The sequence below is a fragment of the Drosophila miranda genome, chromosome XR, assembly GCF_003369915.1.
Source record: "Drosophila miranda strain MSH22 chromosome XR, D.miranda_PacBio2.1, whole genome shotgun sequence".
Taxonomy (NCBI): Eukaryota; Metazoa; Arthropoda; class Insecta; order Diptera; family Drosophilidae; genus Drosophila; species Drosophila miranda.
This window is the reverse complement of record NC_046674.1, coordinates 21,345,065-21,365,425: the sequence shown is the minus strand read 5'-3', so window position 1 is coordinate 21,365,425 and position 20,361 is coordinate 21,345,065. Positions and strand designations below refer to the sequence as shown.

Below are 20,361 nucleotides of genomic sequence, written 5' to 3'. Positions count from 1 at the left end.
TGGTTTCATTGCAGATAACTGCAGGTTTCCCCCATTAATGATTAGAAATGCAATCGGGGGATCAGTTGCCTCGAACCCCGGCTGAGTCACAGCTGCACTGAGCGAAGACTCTTGTAAGACGGTGTGTTGTGGTGGGGATTGCATCAACTATAGATTAGGATATCAGCATTAAAGGAAACACGGGAAGACAAAAAGAAAACCGATTGAAGATTTATGTAAGTCATTTTTAGGGTATATGGCAAAGGATATTATTAGTTGTGCCATAAATCTAAATATGACCAGGCTGAACGCAGTTCGACCCACGGAAAGGTAAGCGGAAAAGCCGGAAAGGCCTAGATGGGGGTGGGTCCCTTAAAATACATCTGTCCAGGGAGAGGTTGGGAGTCAACAATCCTGTGACGGAGCTTGTGCACAAACATCACACCAAAATCGGTCAGTATGTTTGAGCCTGGATCGAACAGATTCAATAAAACTTGCATTCTGCAACTATTTTGCATGACAAACAGACAAGAACTTGCAGTTGAATAAAGAAAAATCTGTCCCAGAGAAGACTGGCGACTTCTCTCCTCCGCGAGTGTTTTATGGTAGTCAGGCGCATACCAAAAAATGGCCTCTATGGATCGTCCATTGAATATTAAGTTGGGGGAACAATTAATAGAGCTGCCGCGGTGTCCGGAATCGACAGACAGAACAGATTCGATTGATATTTCCAACACGCAGACGCAAATTGTGCGACGCGTGCAAGACCAAAAGCCGAACAAAAATGGCAAAACCCAAAGATACGGGGATAGCGAAAGAAAAACAAAAACAAAATAACAACCGAAATCCAAAAGGAATACAATGCAAATTAAGATTTAAATCGAAATCGAAATTGAATGCGACACAAATGCATGGTAAATGTTTTGTTCTTTGCGCCTCACGACGCGAGGTACGTATATATATATATATATACATATATTTATTCATGGGATGGGTTTACACTATACTACAGGTACGTATATATATAGATAGGTATATAATATTACATATATATTAGATTCGTTTATAGCTTTGGTTATCATCCACAAACGTTTTATGCACAGTTTTCACTTGTTTGTGACAAGGATATCGTTGTTTTTCTATTCTTTTTGGGTTTAGATTAGGAAACTTTCTTCTCGTATCTGTATACTTCTTCCTCCGTTCTCATACGTCATTCTGTATTCTATATTGCACTATATAGCCTACATATAGCTGGGGCTGGGCGACCCAAGGCAGCTACTTAGTGAATAAACATAAAAAAAAAAACTTGGACATTATAAACATTTCACTAGCTCTTCCTCTCTTCGTCTCTTACGCTCCCTCTCTGTCACACGCCCACCCACACACACTAGGCTGTGATGTGTGTGGGCACGTGTGTGTGCGGTGCTCGCATACAATCACAGCAGACAAAATTACCTACAAAACATACAGAAAACTAAACAAAAATCGAACTAAATTTGGCGTAGTTGCTTCATCTTTTTGTGGCTTTGCCTTTTAGATGCGACTGCAAAAGTTGTAGAGCAGCAGCTTATCCTCGAAATGATAGACGTTGTTGATGTGCCGCAGTACCCGGCCGTCGACCAGATGCCGGGCATAGTGCACCGCCTCCATGCGGTCCTTGGAGAGGCCCACCTCGATGAGCCAGCTGACAAATTCGCTGCCATAAAACACCTTGCGGTAGACACGAATGCGCCACCTGTGGAAACACACACACAAGAATAGGTTAATAAATGTTCAACCAGAGATAAGGCAGTACTACGATCTGTCTGTCAAATATCGAATGAAATAGAGAGGGAGAGAGCGCTAATCAAGAGCTGGGAGGTCGAAAATGGATCTTACCTACATTTCCAAATTAAAAATGTCCTACAAACATATCTTCCAATTGATTAATCCTATCGCTGCTCAAATTTCTAATGCAGAAAGGGTTTCAAAAATAAAAATACACATTTCTCTACTGATCAAATGTCCTACAGCTAATCCTACAGTTTGTTTTGTATCTAACTACAAGCTATGTTTAAATGATGCCACAAATCCTCACCTTCTGTCCTTGGCGATGTCCTTCTTGCAGTTCTCCAAATGATGATTGCGAAACTGTTCGCAAATGGTCTTCGTTTCGGGACGAACATTCGACCAGTGCGGCAGGCTGACGACATTCGCTCCATACCTGTGACAAGCAAAAGCAAATGAAAAGCTTTTCTCAAAGGATTTTCCCCTCATCCCGTATCTTACCATAACTTCCGCCAGAGCTTGACCACTGGCATGAGCAGCTCTCCCATATCCGTTATGAACACAGCCAAGACGATGAGACCCTGGCCGAAATTGAGGAAAGCGTCGAGGAAACTCAGCTCCAGATAGATGCCCGACATGCCCTCCATCACCAATGTCCAAATGGACACGGCCAGGCCCACAAACATGGAGCACAGCAGAGCAATCAGCAGGACGGTGTGCTTCAGCGTCTGATGCTCGTCCGAGTCGCTTGTTTGCTCCAGCGGTTCGAGTCCGCGTCGTGTCTGATCCTCATACCGTTCGATAATCGTCTGACAGCTTTGCCGCGAAGTGCTCGGCCCGCAGTTGAACGAACTGCTGCACATGTGACTGCGTATCCTTCAAGGAAAACAACACCGTAAGACCTTTTCATTGGAAACGTATAGAATACTATGTAACATACTCTTCTGTTGTGGCTGGTTCGGTTTCGATTTTGTCCAGATCTTTGGGATTAACAGCATTCGATCGCTGACGATTGCGACTCAACAGATCCTCAATGTCCACCACCACAGTGCTGGTTGTTGTTGGGGTCGTCACGGCACTTCCTCCGGAACAGCAATTGCCATTGCCCGAGCCACAGCCTCCACTGCTATTGGCTCTGTTCACTGGCACTCCCGCGGCTGTGGGTATCATTTCATCATCGTCCGACGAGGACGAATATGAAGCAGTGCGCACGCTCTGCCTTAGCGAGGTTCGATCTGTGTGGCTCAGCAAATTTGTTGTGGATATAGTCGAATGCAAATCGGAAGATTCTGGGGTAAAAAAATTCGATTAATGTTGTGGAATTTGTGGCAGGTGAAGGCATATCGAAGTGCGTACCCGACTCTGGATTCGACAGCTCACGTGAATAGGTCATGAACTTCTCGTAGCGTTTCTTGTACCGCTGATGCAGCACCAAGCAACCGACAGTCACTGCAAAATATTTAAGAAAATCTCACTTTACAAAATTCTTCAAATTAAGATACAAAAAAAGATATTCCACAACAGTCAAATCAGATTGAAAACTTTACATGCATCACGTATTGTGGGAACAACTGCCAGGCCTCTTTCCTATTGCCAAGGAAATATAACTTATTCCTGGGGCCAAGTAGGAGGGTATCAATCACCCACTTTTAAAGCTGGGAAAAATATTTAAGCACCCAGAATGAAATCAGGAACAACATTAGTTGGACGTTGTGTCTCTCGTTTTGGCAACGATGAAAAATGAAACAAATTTCAAACCAAAACCATAGATACACTATGCAGAAAATATTTTCCGACATTCTTTCACTCTTCTGTTTAAACAAATTTCACCCAGCGCTCAAAAGGAGGGTGGAATATATCCCTAGAAGAGGGTCACGACAGACTGTTATTAACTTTTCAATGTATATAGTTTTATCATCACGTTGTTGGGGGGGGAGACCAAAAGTGTCTAAATAATGCCATGAGGACTAACCTATAAAGCACATGACTAGCATAAAAACAGCGATGGCTGCCTGGGCATTTCCATATTGAAAGCTGGGATGATGTTTCTCTCCCGACATCACATTCGAGTCGAAGGCCACCAGGAGACCCGAAATTATGGCAGGCACGCCCCAAGCGAACACCAACTAAAAAAAAAGCCAGACTCAGATTAATAAATAGCAAGAGATGAGTGAAAATCAATTGATTACCATATAGGGCCACATTTTGAGCACAAAACACAGGCTGCGGCACTGCAGGAAGAGCAGGGAGATGGCCAACAGAGCCGTCCACAGGCGAGTGCTGTAGGTGCCAATGTTGAACAAAAAGAACTGCAGATACAAGGGCCAGCGTGGCACATGCTCCATCTTGGACCACAGTATAACCCCAATGCAGCACATGAGCTACAGAGAAAGTGTATTAAGAACAGATCCTGGGAGAGCAGCAGCAGTAATCCCTCACCTGAGACAGCACCAGACAGAAGGTAATTCGCTGCGGCATGCGCTTACAGCGCTTCGTGACAATCATCAGGGTCAGCATGCAACAGCAGGCAGCTGCCCCAGCAATGCTAATGTCAAACGAGAAGGCGTCCAGCTCGTGCAGATAATCCAGAGGCTTTAGATTCGTCAGCGATATCATTTTGGCGGATATGAACATGAGAGGCGCTGAGATGAACGTGCAAAAGACCATACTGCGAGCAACCTACGAGCACAAAGGGTTTTGAAAAAGGGTGTCAACAATTAACTTTGTACGCCTTACCAATTCCACTTCCATGTTGTACTGCGTGGCAATGACAAAGGCGCCCGGGGCAGCGGGAAAGGTGCCATAGAGAAAGCCGAAAGTGCTCAGCTCTGTGGTGTCATTGAAGTTCTGGCCCGCCTGCATGATGTTCACCGTCTGCCGGATCACCAAAGGCAGCACCAATCTATATGCAAAGAAGGCGCCATTAATATCCAAACATAAAGCGCTATAAACACCAACTCACATCTTGACTAGAATGAGGACGCCAGGCAATAGGAACCCAATGCTCTTGTTCTCTGTTCCCCGGCCACCGACAATCTTCAGGCCGAGCAGAAACAAGGCAGTGGCCGAGAAGCTCTGTCCGAGAGTGCGCAGCGTGCTGGATACCGTTTCGGGCAGGCCATGGGGGAAAAGAAATCCCCCGGCCACGCCCAGCAGGGTCATCAACAGCAGTGGATTGAAGAACAGTGCCACAATGGTATTGAACACCAGTATGGCACGGTCGCCGAAGCATCTATTCCGTTTGGCCATTTGCTCGGCTGGACAGGTTTCCGGACACAGTGGCGGATTGCGTGTCTGCCAAAAGGAGGGGCAAAGGATTAGATATCTGTGCACAGAGATGCTCCACTGTAGAGTTCTTACCGCCTCCTCCTTGTTCTTGATTATCTTGGAGATCTCCATGAGCACCAAACCAATGGGATTGAGTATGGCCAGCGAAATGGGTGCCATCAAATACAGATACGCGGCATATTCCGGATGCACATCCTTGTACAGAGCCATAACTGGGGGTGATTAATAACTATGATTAATGCATTTAACAAATGATGATGAAACCCACCTATGGGATAGCCGATGGCAAAATCATTGCTCTGCGTACAGAAAATGGCCATCAAACCGCCGCGGGCATAGTTGAGCGGCCTCGCCACCAGCAGGGAAATGATCAGCACCGAAAAGAAGACAATCGCCTTGGACACCAGCATCGCCAGGAGAAAGCTCCAGTTGACGGCACTCCAGTTGAGTTCCACCAGCGACAGGAAGATGAGCGAGGGCAGGGCAAAGGTGCCCACAAAGGTGCCCAGTCCCTTGGTTTCCGCATTGCTGATGATCTTGAAGCGTCCGGCAATGTAACTGCAATCAAAAAAGAGAACATTTATTAATCAATTTGTTGTGCGGCTTGTAAAGGCGTGTCTGGCCACGCCCTCCCCTCCCCTGAGGCAGTTGTTAAGCAAGTCCCCCCGCCGGAAAGGCGGAAACTCTGATGCATATACATATTAATTTATTTATTTGTATATAAAGCAATCACCAGACACACCACACGTGATCCGGCTTGTAAACCAGTTTCGATTTCGGCGGCGTCTGGTCTCTTGGATAACAAACGATTTGTAAACGTTTCTCAGGTAAAAATCTGTATTTCTGTCACACCAAAATGAACTTCCCCTGTGCTTCGGACATCTGTCTGTCTGTCCGTCTGCCTGGCAAACTGGAGTATGCGGAGTACTTCCCCGAATGCGGCCTCCACGGGGCATGACTCAATGCTAATTTACTGCAGTTCCACAAATCGCTACTTTGCTTGAGTTTATGGCTGCTGGGAAGAACCGGAATAATGTCTCTGTTTGTCTCTGGAAGATGCTCAAGAGATAGGAGATTTCTTTCGTTATGTGTGTGGCATCGGCCTCTGCCTGAACTCCCCGATGTGTCATACATTTTTGGCATTCTTTGGAATTCCAGAAATACTCGCGACAATTGTGTATTCCTATCTGCTACAAAGTGTAAACATTATTGATAAGGAAGTGTCTTGCAAAGGCATAGATCAAATAGTCCAAACTGTACCCTAGATTCCATTCAAGTTGAAAATCTATAAAGCCTTAGCGAGAGATTTCTTTCCATGAAAGAAAGCTATAAATATACGTTTCAACAGATGTTCTTGAACAAGCACATTCTTCACAAAAAATAACTTTAAGGTCTTGGGAACACAACAAAAGTAAAGGTAAATAGCATTTCCTTATTTACCCATTTATCTAGAGGGCGCGCTACAAGTGTTTTGGAGTAACGCAGCAACAGAAATCGGAAAGAGTTGCCGGGTTTGGGTAACTGGAAGACCCTGGGGATGCCCATGCAGATCCAACGTTTCTAGCTATACTAGATCTCCCAATCCTAGGAATGGTTTATTCAATATATTCGACTGCTCGGCTGGACTGCAGAGAACTGAATGTCCTGCCCACAACCGATACCTGGTCTAGATATAGTGAGCCGATCATGGCGGTACTACCTGCCGTAAACAGAAAGGTTCTGTGCGGTTAAGGTTTCCCTAAACTGAGGGATTAGAAACAGAAAAACCTTTTGAAATGGAGAACTAGTAGAGTGGCAATCGCCCTAAGTACGTGCCGCGCCTCAGTTGCAGTGTGACAAGATATTCCCTGGCATGAAATACATGAAATTCTCTCTGGCGACCGACCTGTTAGGCAACTCTCTAGAAACCGCCAGCTTCCCCCCAACCAACAGAAGAAACAGCTGCGTGTGCTTCTAGATTAGAATTGCTTTAACCCATATGGAATATGCCATACAAATTATACATTATATAGTATTCCGTATATGTAAGCTAAAGTGGCAGCAGCAGCAGCGGCAGCTCTGGGGTGGGAAGTATATTCCGGTAATTACTACCTAAGCTTATCAGCCTGTAGCCCGATCGAAAGTCTAGAAAGGAAATCCATCAATTCGAAACGGTGAGAGCGTCAATTAACACCGAATGAATCAAAATACGAACGCAACGTTCCACCAAATAAAAGATTAAAGTATAATTTCAATCTGATAATGGTCGTAAAATAAATTCCTTTTTTATTGCATTACGAGCGACACGAAATATATATAAATAAAACTGGAATTGATGCGCTACTGTTTTAAATACATATCTGTTCCAGAGATCACAAAGTTGGGAGTGCAAATATTGGGATATTCAATCTAAAGAGCTTTGAGATTGTAATAATAAAGATTTGTTAGCTCTAATTTCAAACAGCTTTTTTATATTTAGAGACAGACTGTGTTCTTTCATCATTTAATAAATTTTTTGTAGGAATTAAAGCCCTTACAGAGCGTCTGTGGAGTCGTGAGGCGCTCCGTACGACATTTTCGGCGGATGACGGGAGAACTTTTGAGTAATAAAATAAAATGATATTACCGAACCGAACCCCCACTTGGGGGAGTGCAATATCTATTCTATAATTATTTGATTGAACAGTAGGAATGCATTTGAATGAATGTCTACGCTGGGGGTGTAGCATGCATATCGCCAGTAATTGGCAGTCAAATACGGCAATAGGTGCTTGCATAATCTAAATAAGTACAACACAATAGATACGATATTAGATAGATGTTGCCTCAGGTGCTGCTGCTACTGTCTGCTGCCTGCTGAATGCTGCACCGTTTGGCAAGGTCATTTTTGTAATTGTTTTGTTGACTCTCTCTCTCCCGTATTTTTACGTTTGTTTTTTTCCCCCGCACTCTCTAAACGTTTTTACTTTCGATTATTGTTTAAAAGGCAATTAGGTTTCGGCTCAGATGCATATATCAAGATATAACAAGAGACCACCCGTGGGAGATTTCCGATTTCCGATTTCCATAGGTTGTTCCCGCGGCGAGTGAGCGGCAGGCACTCTGTTCAACAATTTCATGGCTTCATGGCTTCATGGCAATTTCCCCGGAAAATTGCGACCACAAACGTTGCCAAATTGGTTCAGATTTTTGTGTTGTACAGTGGGAAGTAATGCAAGAATCCACATAAAAATATCTAAATCCGATTTCTACTTCAATGACTCAACGGAAATGTTGTTATTAAAAAAAAACCCTACTGTCGTTTTTTTTTTTTTTTTTTTTTTTTTTTTGCAATAAATCAGAAATTCCACAAAGAACAGGCAGCATAAATTACAAGACGAAAAAAACAAGACAATAAACAAGGGCTACAGTCCGTTGCAAAGCTATAAAACCAGGGAATGGGGCTGACAAAATTATGAAAAACCCTGAGTGAGGGAAAATTGGAAAAGACGGCTCCGTTTTTTGGGTATTTTGGGTACGGAAGGTAGGATATATCAACCCCCCGCCCCAATATAAAACAAAATGCTGCTGTTTAACCAAGCCTTTTGTTAGGTAGGAGTCCTCATATCATCATTCAGATCTCTGTCGCTGGGTAATTTAATATTTTTTTTTTAAAAAGAAAGCTGCAAAAAAAAAATTCCACAGAACACCCGTAAGTTCCATTTCACTTTTATCTACAAATAATGCCTGGGATATGCAACATTTTGCACAGCCCCATATCTCATGTTCCCAAAAAAAAGTACATACAAACATTTTAAAAATAACAGACACTCATTTAACTGATTGTTCAACCATTTTTTGCGTGTGTGTCTGGAGTTTATTTGGAATAACAAACGAATCGAATTGGATCATGAGACAGCAGTTTGGCAGAAGATTAAATGCGAGTGGGCACTAGATAAGTGCCGAAAGAGGGGCAATAAATGGGCAAATCAGAGAAATTGAATGGCGGGGCATAATGGACACTCAATGGAGAACTTTCCTTTGCGGCACGTACGCGCTCTGATAAGGGGAAAAGAGCGTCACGGTGCCACTGCGTGGGATGCGTGTAGAGTTGGGAGGGGGGCAATATCTATATGAACTTTGAGACCCCATATTAGGGGGCGAATGTGTAAAGGGGACCTTCCCCACACACCTGCACAGCTGAACCCTGAACTTTGAGGGGGATGCAAGAGCAATGAAAGCAGCACTATCGATTTCTATAATCTTATCATCTGCCCACACGTACTCTCATGTGACTCGTCTACTAACCCGCATATGATGATGCCAAAGCACTGAACCAATGCCGGATAGAAATTGTTCATGGATACACCGCCATCGTCGACGCGTGGCGTGGCATTGGCCCTGACCGTCGTGGCAACGGCCTCCATTAATGCTGCCGCCTCTGAGGTGTTGGCCACATTATTGTCCTTTGCGTAGTACATAGAACTATCCATTGCGACTAATGCACTCTATATTCAGGTACTATTGGGGTAGTAGGGTAGGTGAGCTGCGCGTCACTGGTACGTCATGGTGCACCACCACCCGTGGAAGAGTTTGTTCTGCAGCTGACGGCGCTGTGACGTCAAAAGGGTGGCACGCGCGACAAGCAGCTGCTTTAATATTGAGTTTTTCGCAAAAATCAAACCAGTGCAGCGGTTTTTTCCTTTCGCTTTAAAACCAGACAACGGATGCTCTATTATTTAATTGGCTTTTCTACGCAGTGCCAATTGTTGTTGTTTTATATTTTTAGCACTCGTTTTCATGTTCAAAGCACAATATTTGCGACGCCGACGAGGACGCTACTCTCGATTTCATCTGTTCGGGCGGTTAATTTTGCGTGGGCTCATCTTATTCGCACTGCACGTTTCCCGCGGCACTCGTTATTAACAACTTGGTATATTGTTTATTATTAAATTAACTTTTTGAGCGCCCGCCGATGCGCTTTTGTGGGAGTCGAAACAGCAGCAGTGTGACCACGATCTCACAGACAGGGTCTCACTAATAAACTTAGCCCACTTAGCCCCCTCTATTTAAGCAGTTCAACAACTTGAGGTAAACGGCGGAAAATAATACAGTTTGCAAGTTCTTCTCGTAGATACATACTTTCTCTTTACTTAAAAAACGAATTATCACGATGTCTTTCACCTGAACTGCACTAAAATTCTTCAAATTAAACAACTTTCGTGGAGAGTAATACCCTCTGGTCCACAATGGGTTAATCGTTTTCTGCCCATGATCGGAATTCAAATTCCTCGATTTTGATATTCGGTTAAGTATTGCTAGTTAGATAAAGATTTTAGCTCTTAATTCTTAATTTTATGCGATTGAAAATTCTATTTTCTACAAGATTGGCTAGTTTTAATAACTCTTTTTTCTTGGATTGTGTCTAAAATAAGGTTGATGCAATAAAAGGTTGAAGCGCAAAACGTAAGTGTGTCTAGAATGAAACGTAAGTGTGTATCGATTGTTACGTCTTTGTTGCTGGTCAACAGGTATTCGTTATGAGTAAGGACATATTTATACCCTATTTCATTTAATTGACATTAAAATTCTTTTTCCCAAGCTGATTTGAAACATAATTAATGACTTTTCTCAGGTTTACATTGTGTACACTTATTAAGCAATATGATTAGTTTCGTGTGTCTATATATCAATCCCGATACATATTCAGGGTCTCTGTAAGAGTTTAAAACAGAAACTGGTTAATTACCGCATATAGTGGAGCCTGGGATAAACGTAAACGGTAAAACGTAAGTAATTACGTAAAACATGTTGCTGCATTAACATGTTTTGAAAAAACATTTTTGAAACCGATAACGATTTTTTTAAGCACCGGTTTGACATTTATTTTTGACTATTTTCGGTCCGTTTTCGTTTCAAAACCTTTTCAGTTACCCAACCCGGTTTTTTATTGTTCCGTATACTTAAACATGTGGAAAAGGGTACCCAACCACATGAAAAATAAGTTTATATGGATATATTATATGTGGTGTATTGCAAATGCATATTAAAGTAACTTTTCAATACCAAGTTTTAATACCAGTCCAGTCCTAAGTCCGTTAAACTGAACAACATGGCAGTACCTGAATAGCATGATGGCAGAAACGGGCCACGAACAGCATGTTCGGATATGTCGTGTTAATATAATATTCCCCAATGGCCCCAATATTCACGTACATTTCCCGGTAGGTTCACCTTTTCAATCGTTGGAAAATGCAGTTCCAATCATCACTATTTTTCGATCCAACTACAATTATTAAAGTACATAATTTGAAAGTATGGAATGGAACTCATTGTTTCTACCGATTCATTTTCAAAATATACCGATGAAAAAATGGGCTTAACCCACTTATCCCATCCTTTTATTTAAACAGCTTGGGTTAAAACGTATATAGGTACTGTTTTTAAATTCTTCTTGTAAATCATTCTTTCTCTTGACTTAAAAACAAAATTACCACGAAATCATTCACCTTAACTGCACTGAAAATCTTAAAGTTTCATAATTTTCGTGGAGTTTACTTTAATGCCTACTGGTCTGGTTGACAATAGGTTAAATGCTCTCTGTCCGTGATCGAAAATCATATTCCTCGATTTTGATATTCGGTTTATTATTACTAGCCAGCTAGGACCTTCACTGTGAACATTTAACTTTATCAGATGGATGAACTAATTTACTACAAGATGGGTACATTTTAAGGATTCCTTTTTGTCGGATTGTTTATAAAATATGCTTTAAACAAAAAAGGTCTACAAAATTCCCGTTTTTAAATGGTATCTACACGGTAACTACACGGTTACTACATAAATGGTTTTACACGCATACACTGTTTTCTTGAATGACTGTTAAAATTCTCTTTTCCAAGCTGGTTTGTAACTTTTCCCATATTGACATGTTTTTAGCCCATTAATTGATTTTATTAAATTCCTGTATGTATCTCGATCTTAATACATAATTTCGATATCTGCAATAATACAATAAACTGCAAAATTTCGTCGAGACAGCTTTAAAATGTAAAGAATTTTTGTTGCATACCTACTAAATATATAGAAGAAGTTCGTAAAATCGGTCAATGCATCCATTGGAGACTGTTGTCCATACTTTTCCATAGCCCAGCGGTTGGACCTAACCAAAGAGAGGTTTGTTTAACCATTTCTTTTTGTACCGATGTGAAATAACTTGCGAGCGAAGTTTGTTTTATCCGTCACCATGAAAGAAAACATTAAAAGTCAATAAAACCACAATTCCATATACTTTGGTCCCGATATAGGTCTCTAAAAAGTTTATATGGAATGTTTATCAAATACATATTATAATTAACCGCAATTAATAATAATAATAGGAGGTTTTAATACTAGTCCTTGGGGTCCGTTAAAGTGGCCAACATGGCAAGTACTCGGTTGATGTTGCCTCTATTCAATTCCCGTCTTTGGGACGACCGACTCAAATGATTCAAGGTATTGTTATTCCACTATATATGTACATATGTTTGTACATACATACATATATACACAAAAAAAATATAGGTACAATCGAATCAGTTTGGAGTCTCCACCAGAACCCCTCATTAAAACCGTAATATAGAATACTGTATACTATAGTGGTGGTCGACTTTTTTCCGTTAATTTTATTTTTGCCGTTTCTTAAAACTGAATCTTGCTCCTGGCCCATATAAGTAAGGTCTCACATTCATTGCTTAATATGGTACATTATTTAGGTTTTACCGGAAAAAAAGCTGAACTTTTTGACGCTTCTTGAGCGTTGAGTTCTGGCCATTTCGTCCTGCGATCTCTTCAGGCTGCTCGATATTTATTGATATTGATATTTATGCAGACTTATTTTTTGAAGATTTTTCCTTTCAACTACAGTTTGTTTCATGAAGATATCCCGCCGGAGCCCCTGTTGCTAAATTCTTAAAATCAAACTAATTTCAAAATTATTTAGTACACTTTTTATTTCAATTGTAATTGTAATCAATTACGTTTCTGTCGAAATTAGGCGAATTTCGAAACACGTGATAATTCTACAGCAAAAACAACAAATTTTCGCATGCCTATGAAATCATGCGATAAAAATAGACGCGATGACGTCAGTATCAGCCTGACCGGTGGGCGTGCGAAGACTCACGTTAACAGAGCAAAAGCCGCGATAAGCTTGGCGCCAAAGTCGCGTATAAAAGGTTGGGCTGCGTTGGACAAGATATCATTTGTTTGTGTTGGAGTGAAGCGGCAGCAGCAGCAGTAGCAGAAACAGCGAAAGCGTAGACAGTAAGGTGTTACTCGTATTCTAAATAAAACAGGTGAAAACTAGAGTGAAAATGTCGCAGCCCGATAGCGTGGAGAGCAAGCAAGCTGCGCCCCAGGAATGCAGAGATTGCAGCGGTCAACAGCCACATGCCACATCCGTAGAGGTGGAGGACATGGGTACTCCTGCGCTGGAGAAGCTCATACGCAAGGCTAACATAGCCCAGAAAATGCTGCAGGATGTGCTGAAGCAACTGGAGAAGCAACAAGCTACTCCGAAATCTCGACGTGATGGAAAGCATAGGAGGGAGCATCGAATGTCGAAGCACCGACATTCTGCTGGAGGTAAACGACACAAGGGTCATGATCCTGCCACTCTTTCGTTTTCCAGCTCCAACAGCGATGGCAGTGTGAGCGACTGCGAGCTGATTGCTGTGTCGGATGAGAGGACTTCCAGACGGCGACACATTCGTGACGATCGCAAGCGGGATCGTTCCCGCTCTCGTGGTCGCTCCCGTGGTCACTCTCGTGGCCGATCACATGGTCGTTCTCGTTCCAGGTCCTACACAAATCCCCGACGACCCACTGCCCTGCCCTTGGCGTTGCCCGTTCGGATTTCAGCGTGAGTAGCACCTGGTTGAGACCCATTATTATCCATTAAACGTATTTATGAAAAAATAACAATAAAATGCAATACAAATTTTGAAATATATAAAATTTAATCCGATTTTCAATTTTGAGGGGACTAGTGGTATAAGCAAGCGCATTCTGCCCGATGCTTTGATAATATGGTATATTGTTCTGTGTATTCTCATTGGCATCACGAAGCGTAATTGGCTCAAAAGAACCATAGAGTCAACTGGACCAGTAATCGCTTTGTGGAGGATAGTTACTCGAAGTGAAATTCTTCCATATTCCGTGCCTTCCAGATTCCGGTGTAGTCTTTGCCCTCTGGAGTTGTTTCAAGTGTGATCCCATGTCCTCAACCTCTACAGGTGCGGGACGGGGCAATAGTCCGCTGCAATTTCGGCAAGCTAGGGGTATCTTTCCATCGGCAGTTATCTTACGTGCTCCGCTAGCAGGTTGCAACATTTTTGGACTATTTTTCATCTAGGTCGAAGAGAATTGTTCTGGCTTAATCCGATTCCCTTGAAGAGACTAATTATACTGCTTAAAGCGATCATGCATCTTAGGGCTTTTATAGGGAACTTTTTAACGTTATCGCAAAGTTTGCTCTGTAAATGTTTAGAAATCAGATGTCTAGCATTCGCAGACACGGCTATGCTGATGAGGTCATACTGCTGCTGATTTCCATGAAAAATGCTGGGTATTTTATTTTATTTTTAAATATTTCTTATATTTTTTAAATGCTGTTGGTTTTTACATTAATAGTTTTATTTTGTAGTTGTTGTGCTAATTATATGTAAAACAAAAAAAAAATTGTTTTTCACTTATTATATTTGGTTTTTTTTGTTGTTGCTTCTCGTTTTGATTGTGATCTATTAAGTAATTTCTCTTTTGATTTGTAGACTTTGCTGTTGTTTAATAAATTCGTAAAATTCGATGTGAATGTAATAAACCATTTCTTTGTATCGTATAAATAAATTCATATAAAAAACGGACTAAACATCTGCAGCGCTAGTGCGGCAATATAAATAAAGAGTGCTCGGATCCCTGGATCTCTGTTGTTCTGCAGTAAATGGGACTCGAAAGAATTAATGCCCCATAAATTGCCTCAAGTGAACACCTTAATCTTCAGTTTGTCTTGTGGATTTAGTGGCTTACTTATTTATTGTACTGGTATTGTATAATTTAAGAGAGCTTTGTCTAAAAACAAATTTTGGCACATGGTTCCGAAAGGGGTCTGATCTGTTCCTTATTTAATTCTGGCTGCGGTTGTGGTATGTGGTATTTGGTATATGGATTTCTTATGTATTCGTAGACTAGTTAAAATACAGCTATGTACTCGTATTATGTGGATTATTCGATACAAACTAAGAGTTATATTAATTTGTAGTTTGCTTGTCTGCTCTTAACTTGGCGTTCTGCACTGCTGCTGCTGATGCTGCTGCTGCCTCTTGATTGAGTGTTTTGTAATATTTCAAAGTTTGATTACGATTTGGTATTTGATTCTACTTTCGCTTCACATTCTTTTCATTCTTTTAAAAAAAATTATCTACAACTAGACGAACGACAGTTACTGTAATGGAAACACTAATCGTGTCATATTATATATGAATACTGCTTCAGCTGGCGACACACTCGACATTGTACATATGTTACCTACTATATACCATATGTACATACGTATGCACATATGTACTTCGAGCTACATTTAGTTAACATGTTCATTGTGATTTCTGTTGGTTTCTTTGGAGTCATGTCATGCATGCATCATTGTCAGTCCATTTACGTGGTTGCCTTTTGATTATTTACAAAATATATCAATATGTAGATTCGCTAACAACTAGATAAGTAGATCCTTCGCTTTTGTATATCTCGGTGTGCATATACATACGTACATACATATATGTGTGAGCATTATTTAGACATTCATACACACCCACATACATTTATAATCGTAAATCGTAAATATCCAATACATATAAATTTGTACACAGCATAGATCTGAGTTATGTCTTAGATTCCTCGCTTTCGCCCGATGCTAGCGCTAAAAACTCAAACCCACAGAACTACTTAGGAGTAGGTTAGGTTAGGTAACCTAGCCTACTTAGGAGTAGCAGCTATAAAAAAAAGTATTCAGTACGAGTACGAGTACACACGATGAAAGACAGTTCGGGTACGGTACGAGTACAATTTGATACCTCTACAATACCAAGCTAGTATTCGATAGTTGAGTTGTTTTTTTGTTTTGTTTTTTGCAGTTAGTAGTTTGAGTTACAGTTTCGAGTGATACACGCATTAGTTGTTATTAGATGTTAATAGGTATGCTTAAAAGACTACGTTAGTATATGTATGTACATACAACATTTGTGGAAGTTCGACAACTGACCTGGGTTCTGGACACATGCCATATATGTACGAGTACGAGTACGAGTATGTATGTACATACGTACGGGCATGCACAATCGTTAATACTTAGATATAGTATGTGGGTACGAGTACGATTACGAGTACGATTATGACCTCTATATACGGGGTAGGAGAGAGATTGCAATGGGATGTGTTTTTTTGAGTATTCTCGTTTTGGATGGTTGTGCAGAATTTTGATATTGATTGTCCGAAAGTTTTCACTGTGTCATTGTGTGACTGGGGGGAGGGAGGTTTCGTGAGGTTTTGGATTGGCAAACTGGTTACGGGGTCAACCGGGTGAGAGGAGGCTCAGGGTTCAGGGAGTTCAGGGTGTTCAGGGTGTTCAGGGTTTCTGGGCAAGATAAAAAATGCATTATAAAATGTACAAAAAAACGGCCCGGCTGCGGAATAGCTGAATTCCCTAATTTTTCCTGCTATTGCCTCGGGGCGGGGCCTCATCCTATGTGCTGATCCTGGGATCAGATCTTACCAATGTCTCAGACGGATATCGAGTAATCCGATTTCTCGCTAAGCAATTTCTGGCCTGGAGCGGGTGAATGTTGTTGTGGGCGTGGTTGTTGCAATGGCTGCTGTTGCTGCGGTTGCGGCGACTTGGAATGCGCCCTCTTGTGTGGTGGCTGCTGCTGTTGGCGTTGCTGCTGCTGCTGGTGCTGCTGCTGCTGCTGCTGCTGTTGGTGCTCCTGCTGCAACTGGGATGTGGTGGAGGAGGGGCGCGACCAGAGCGAGGATCGCTGGCCGAGCTTTAGCTTCTTGATCGTGTCCACATCGCACTCCACCTCTGCCAGCTCGATGCGCTCGCCCAGCCCCTCCTCGGCGTGGTGGAAGGCACCAGGAGTGCACTCGGCCTGCAGCTGGAGCGGATGCAGCGTTCGCAGGATGCCAGCCCTGCATGTGGAAGCGTGTGGAGGGGGACAAGACACAAGAGAGAGTCCAGAGTTGGTTGGTCAGAGTTGGTGCAAGAGCAACCACAGCTCAAGCTTTCAGTTAAGACTTAGTGGTTTTGTTGTTGTGGTGTTGGTGGTGGTGTGTGTCGGGCCAGATTAATGGGCTCCCTCGGGTCCACACACCTCACCGTAGGCCAAGTCTCATGTCTGATCTATGGGATCCATGTAGGTGCAGGAGATCTCGCCGCTGTCGTAGCCGAAGCCACCACCGCCTCCAACTCCCCCGCCACCTATTCCCATGGCCATGGCCTCCCTGCCAACATATTCACTCCCCCCATTGGCCGTATCCTATTTGGGCAGCGTGGGCGCTGTAAAGAACTTGGACGAGAGCAGGGCCGTCGAGGGGTTCAGGAGCGTGCCGCTGCTGGCGGCGACGCCCTGATGGTGATGGTGGTGCGGTGGCTCATGCGCGGGCATAATGGACTTGTGTGGAATGGGTCGGAACTGTGAGGATGGGGGCATGCAAGTCACAGGCACAACGGATGCTAGGGGACTACCGACAACGCCATCGAGGCCCACCAGCTCCTGTCCATTCACATGCATCGACGACGACGGGACGGACTCGAGCTGGTGGAGCTTGGGCGTGATCAAGAGGGGCTGCTGTTGCTTCAAACTACTACTGGTCTGGTTGGGGTTATGGTTCTGATTGTGGTTTTGGCTATTTATCTGCTGTTTGTGGAACTGTTTCTGTTGCTGTGTGCTGATCGATGGCGATTTGACCAATGTGGGTATGTGGCATTGTATGGAGTCTTGTGATTTGAAGGTGCTCGATATGGATTTCAGATTGCCGCCAACGCCGCCTACGCCGCCAACGCCGCGTGGAGATAGAATTTTGCTCGAGTTGCCGGATGATGTGGCTGTATTTGTGGCAGTGGTGTTTGTGGTGTTGTTGTTCATTTTGTTGCTGTTGTGGTGGCGCGGTGTGGTGTTGGTGGAAAACTGATATTGCTGATGATGATACCTGGAGCGACCGCGTCGTGGCAGTGACTTTTGCTCGGACATTGGCGACAGGTCGGAGGATGTGCTTGATTGTGCTCCATGGTAGATGATGCCTGCAACACAACACAACGATACGGTCGGATCGGTTTGGTTCGGTTCGGTTCGGAGCGAGAGGAAGAAAAGAACGGAGGAGAAAAGAAACGAAAATATCGGGCAGATAGAGAGAGTTGTTGTTCGGAATGGGGCACAAACAAAACAGCTTAGCGGTAACTTAGGTCTAATCTTAGGGCTAACATAGTCTTGGTGTTGGTCTGATTCTGATTCTGATTCGTTTGGTGTTGATTTTGGTGCTGTGTCAGTGGATGTGGCATGTGTGGCATGTCTGCTGTACGACATACTACAGATAGGTTATCGAGATATTGTGATTTGGAAAGTGTTGAATTAGTCTAGAGTCTGCAAAAACAAAGCAACACAAGAAGAGAGCAGAGCTGGCAGATTACATCATTTCAAAGCCTCCAAAACAAAAGCTACATTGAGGGAGAGCACTCCCTTAGCGGAACACATTAGCCAATATTTAGATACATGGATTACGGGTGTGTTGTGCTCTCCCTCAATGTACAAAAGAAAGGAAAGCCAAATAATACGTTAGTTTCGATTATTTGAATGGAAAGGTTTTGCCACTTCCCATTCAAACCCATCCGATCAGAAAGAAAGAATAAATTCGAGTACACTCGTATAACCTCACGACATGAACTTACTGTGCTTGATCTTGCCCTCGTGCTGGTTGGAGGACTCGGTGCGACTGGAGGTCAACTGGTCCTGGTCCGACTCCGACTCCTCGCTCTCCGGCTCTGTCTTGCGCGAGTGGCGTCTTCGGTTCTTCGACTGCACATGGAACAGAGCAAAGGGAATTAGTGGGGTCTGTCTGCCGGTCGGCCGGTGGCTGAAACTAGCGACTACGGAAGCGCCTGGGGATGGAGCGCCTCTCGAAACGAACAAAGGATAACTCAAGATTGGAAGATTGGCAGGTGACACGATGCAGGGGGCAAGCACTCGCCCCCCTTCGTACGGCATACAATTATGGCATTGCAATTAAGGGATTTTCGGGAATATGGTATATCGGGGATAAAACAAAGGATAATCGAGCAGAACAACATAAAAAGCACGTTACATTATTACTGGGAAAAACACTAATTGTCGAACCACTGACAGAGGTACGAGTACAAAGAGACAAAGAGAGAGAGAGAGCTAAATCAAGGAAATGATTAAACAAACGCACGATATTATGAAACGGTGAGGTCTGATAATAATTATGAATTGTCTTTGGAGGACGTTGGTTGTGGTGGTGGTGGTGATGGGTGGTTGGTTTTAGTACCGCAGCTGGTGGTGGCGATGAACAGCCCTCGGCCAAGGCCCTCTCGTGGTACATGAACGAGTGCAGCAGCGTGTTGGCCGGCCCGCTGTGGTGCGGCTGGGACATATTGCCCGCCTCCGACAGCTGGAATGTGGCATACGGCGAGATGTCCTCGGAGGTTTCTGCGAAATATACCGAGAGACCGACCGGCGGCAATGAGAGAGAGAGTGCTTTTTGAGATCGAGTGACAGCACTCCACTCCATGACATACCTGGAATCTTGTCATTGTTCTGCATGGACACCTTGTGGATGGTGGCGTAGTAGCGCTCACGCTGCGCTGCCTCCGAATTGGCACGATTCTCCAGCGACTCCTTTTGTATTTGGTTGCTTTGCTCTGCGGGCGAGGGAGCAGGGGGCAGAACTGAGTCAATTAGGAGAGTCACCTTCCCCTTCCCGGCCGCCTCCTCCCCCCCTTTATACTTACTGTGCCTGTAGCAAATGATGACCATGGCGATGGTGCAGATCATGCCCGAGAGCGCCGCTATGCTGGGTATCAGCAGGTTGATGTTTCCATAGAAGACGGTCGGACCTCGCTGGCCCCGCTGCACGATCTCCGGCGGCGGTGGGTCGCCGTCCTTGGTCAGGGTCACGAACGAGAACTCCGCCTGCGATGCCCCGGCCACATTGTGAGCCTCCATGCGCATCTGATAGAGCGTCGACGGCTGCAGATTGGGCACCACAACGCGTCGCTGCGGTTTCAGGGCATTGGACACTGGAAAAGGAACGTCAAGGAATGAG

General features: G+C 43.6%; 3 protein-coding genes across 20 annotated transcripts in view; 1 reads left to right on the top strand and 2 right to left on the bottom strand.

Moving 5' to 3' along the window:
- Positions 1–1,502: 1,502 nt before the first annotated feature.
- LOC108152642 (integral membrane protein GPR155) lies at positions 1,503–10,005 on the bottom strand. Its single transcript, XM_017282133.2, has 13 exons — positions 9,301–10,005; positions 5,303–5,592; positions 5,107–5,246; positions 4,709–5,040; positions 4,483–4,648; positions 4,186–4,425; positions 3,936–4,127; positions 3,719–3,872; positions 3,103–3,195; positions 2,687–3,035; positions 2,248–2,622; positions 2,057–2,182; positions 1,503–1,714 (listed from the first exon to the last, which is right to left on the bottom strand). The coding sequence occupies exons 1-13, from the start codon at positions 9,483–9,485 to the stop codon at positions 1,513–1,515; spliced, it is 2,844 nt and encodes a 947-aa protein (XP_017137622.1). The 5' UTR covers positions 9,486–10,005; the 3' UTR covers positions 1,503–1,512.
- A 3,238-nt stretch (positions 10,006–13,243) lies between these two features.
- Positions 13,244–13,980, top strand: LOC108150771 (RNA-binding motif protein, X-linked 2). 2 transcript variants are annotated; one of them, XM_017279067.2, is made up of 2 exons: positions 13,249–13,296; positions 13,356–13,980. In XM_017279067.2, exon 2 carries the CDS (start codon positions 13,449–13,451, stop codon positions 13,896–13,898), a length of 450 nt encoding a protein of 149 aa, XP_017134556.1. In that variant the 5' UTR covers positions 13,249–13,296; positions 13,356–13,448; the 3' UTR covers positions 13,899–13,980. The 2 variants fall into 2 exon arrangements, with proteins under 2 accessions (XP_017134554.1, XP_017134556.1); XM_017279065.2 differs by having other exon boundaries at positions 13,244–13,980.
- A 756-nt stretch (positions 13,981–14,736) lies between these two features.
- LOC108153342 (Down syndrome cell adhesion molecule-like protein Dscam2) overlaps positions 14,737–20,361 on the bottom strand; it is a 29,364-nt gene continuing 23,739 nt past the window's right edge. For 4 of the 17 annotated variants that reach the window (XM_017283278.2, XM_017283280.2, XM_017283279.2 and 1 more), the window contains exons 17-21: positions 20,048–20,335; positions 19,835–19,984; positions 19,489–19,745; positions 18,968–19,094; positions 17,172–18,322 (exon numbers count right to left, since the gene is read on the bottom strand). In XM_017283278.2, the coding sequence (XP_017138767.1) occupies positions 17,559–18,322; positions 18,968–19,094; positions 19,489–19,745; positions 19,835–19,984; positions 20,048–20,335 (1,586 nt within the window). In that variant the 3' untranslated portion in view covers positions 17,172–17,558. Of the gene's footprint in view, positions 18,663–18,967; positions 19,095–19,488; positions 19,746–19,834; positions 19,985–20,047; positions 20,336–20,361 lie in introns of all 17 variants that reach the window. The other 13 variants (XM_017283294.2, XM_017283295.2, XM_017283296.2 and 10 more) reach the window with 7 other exon arrangements.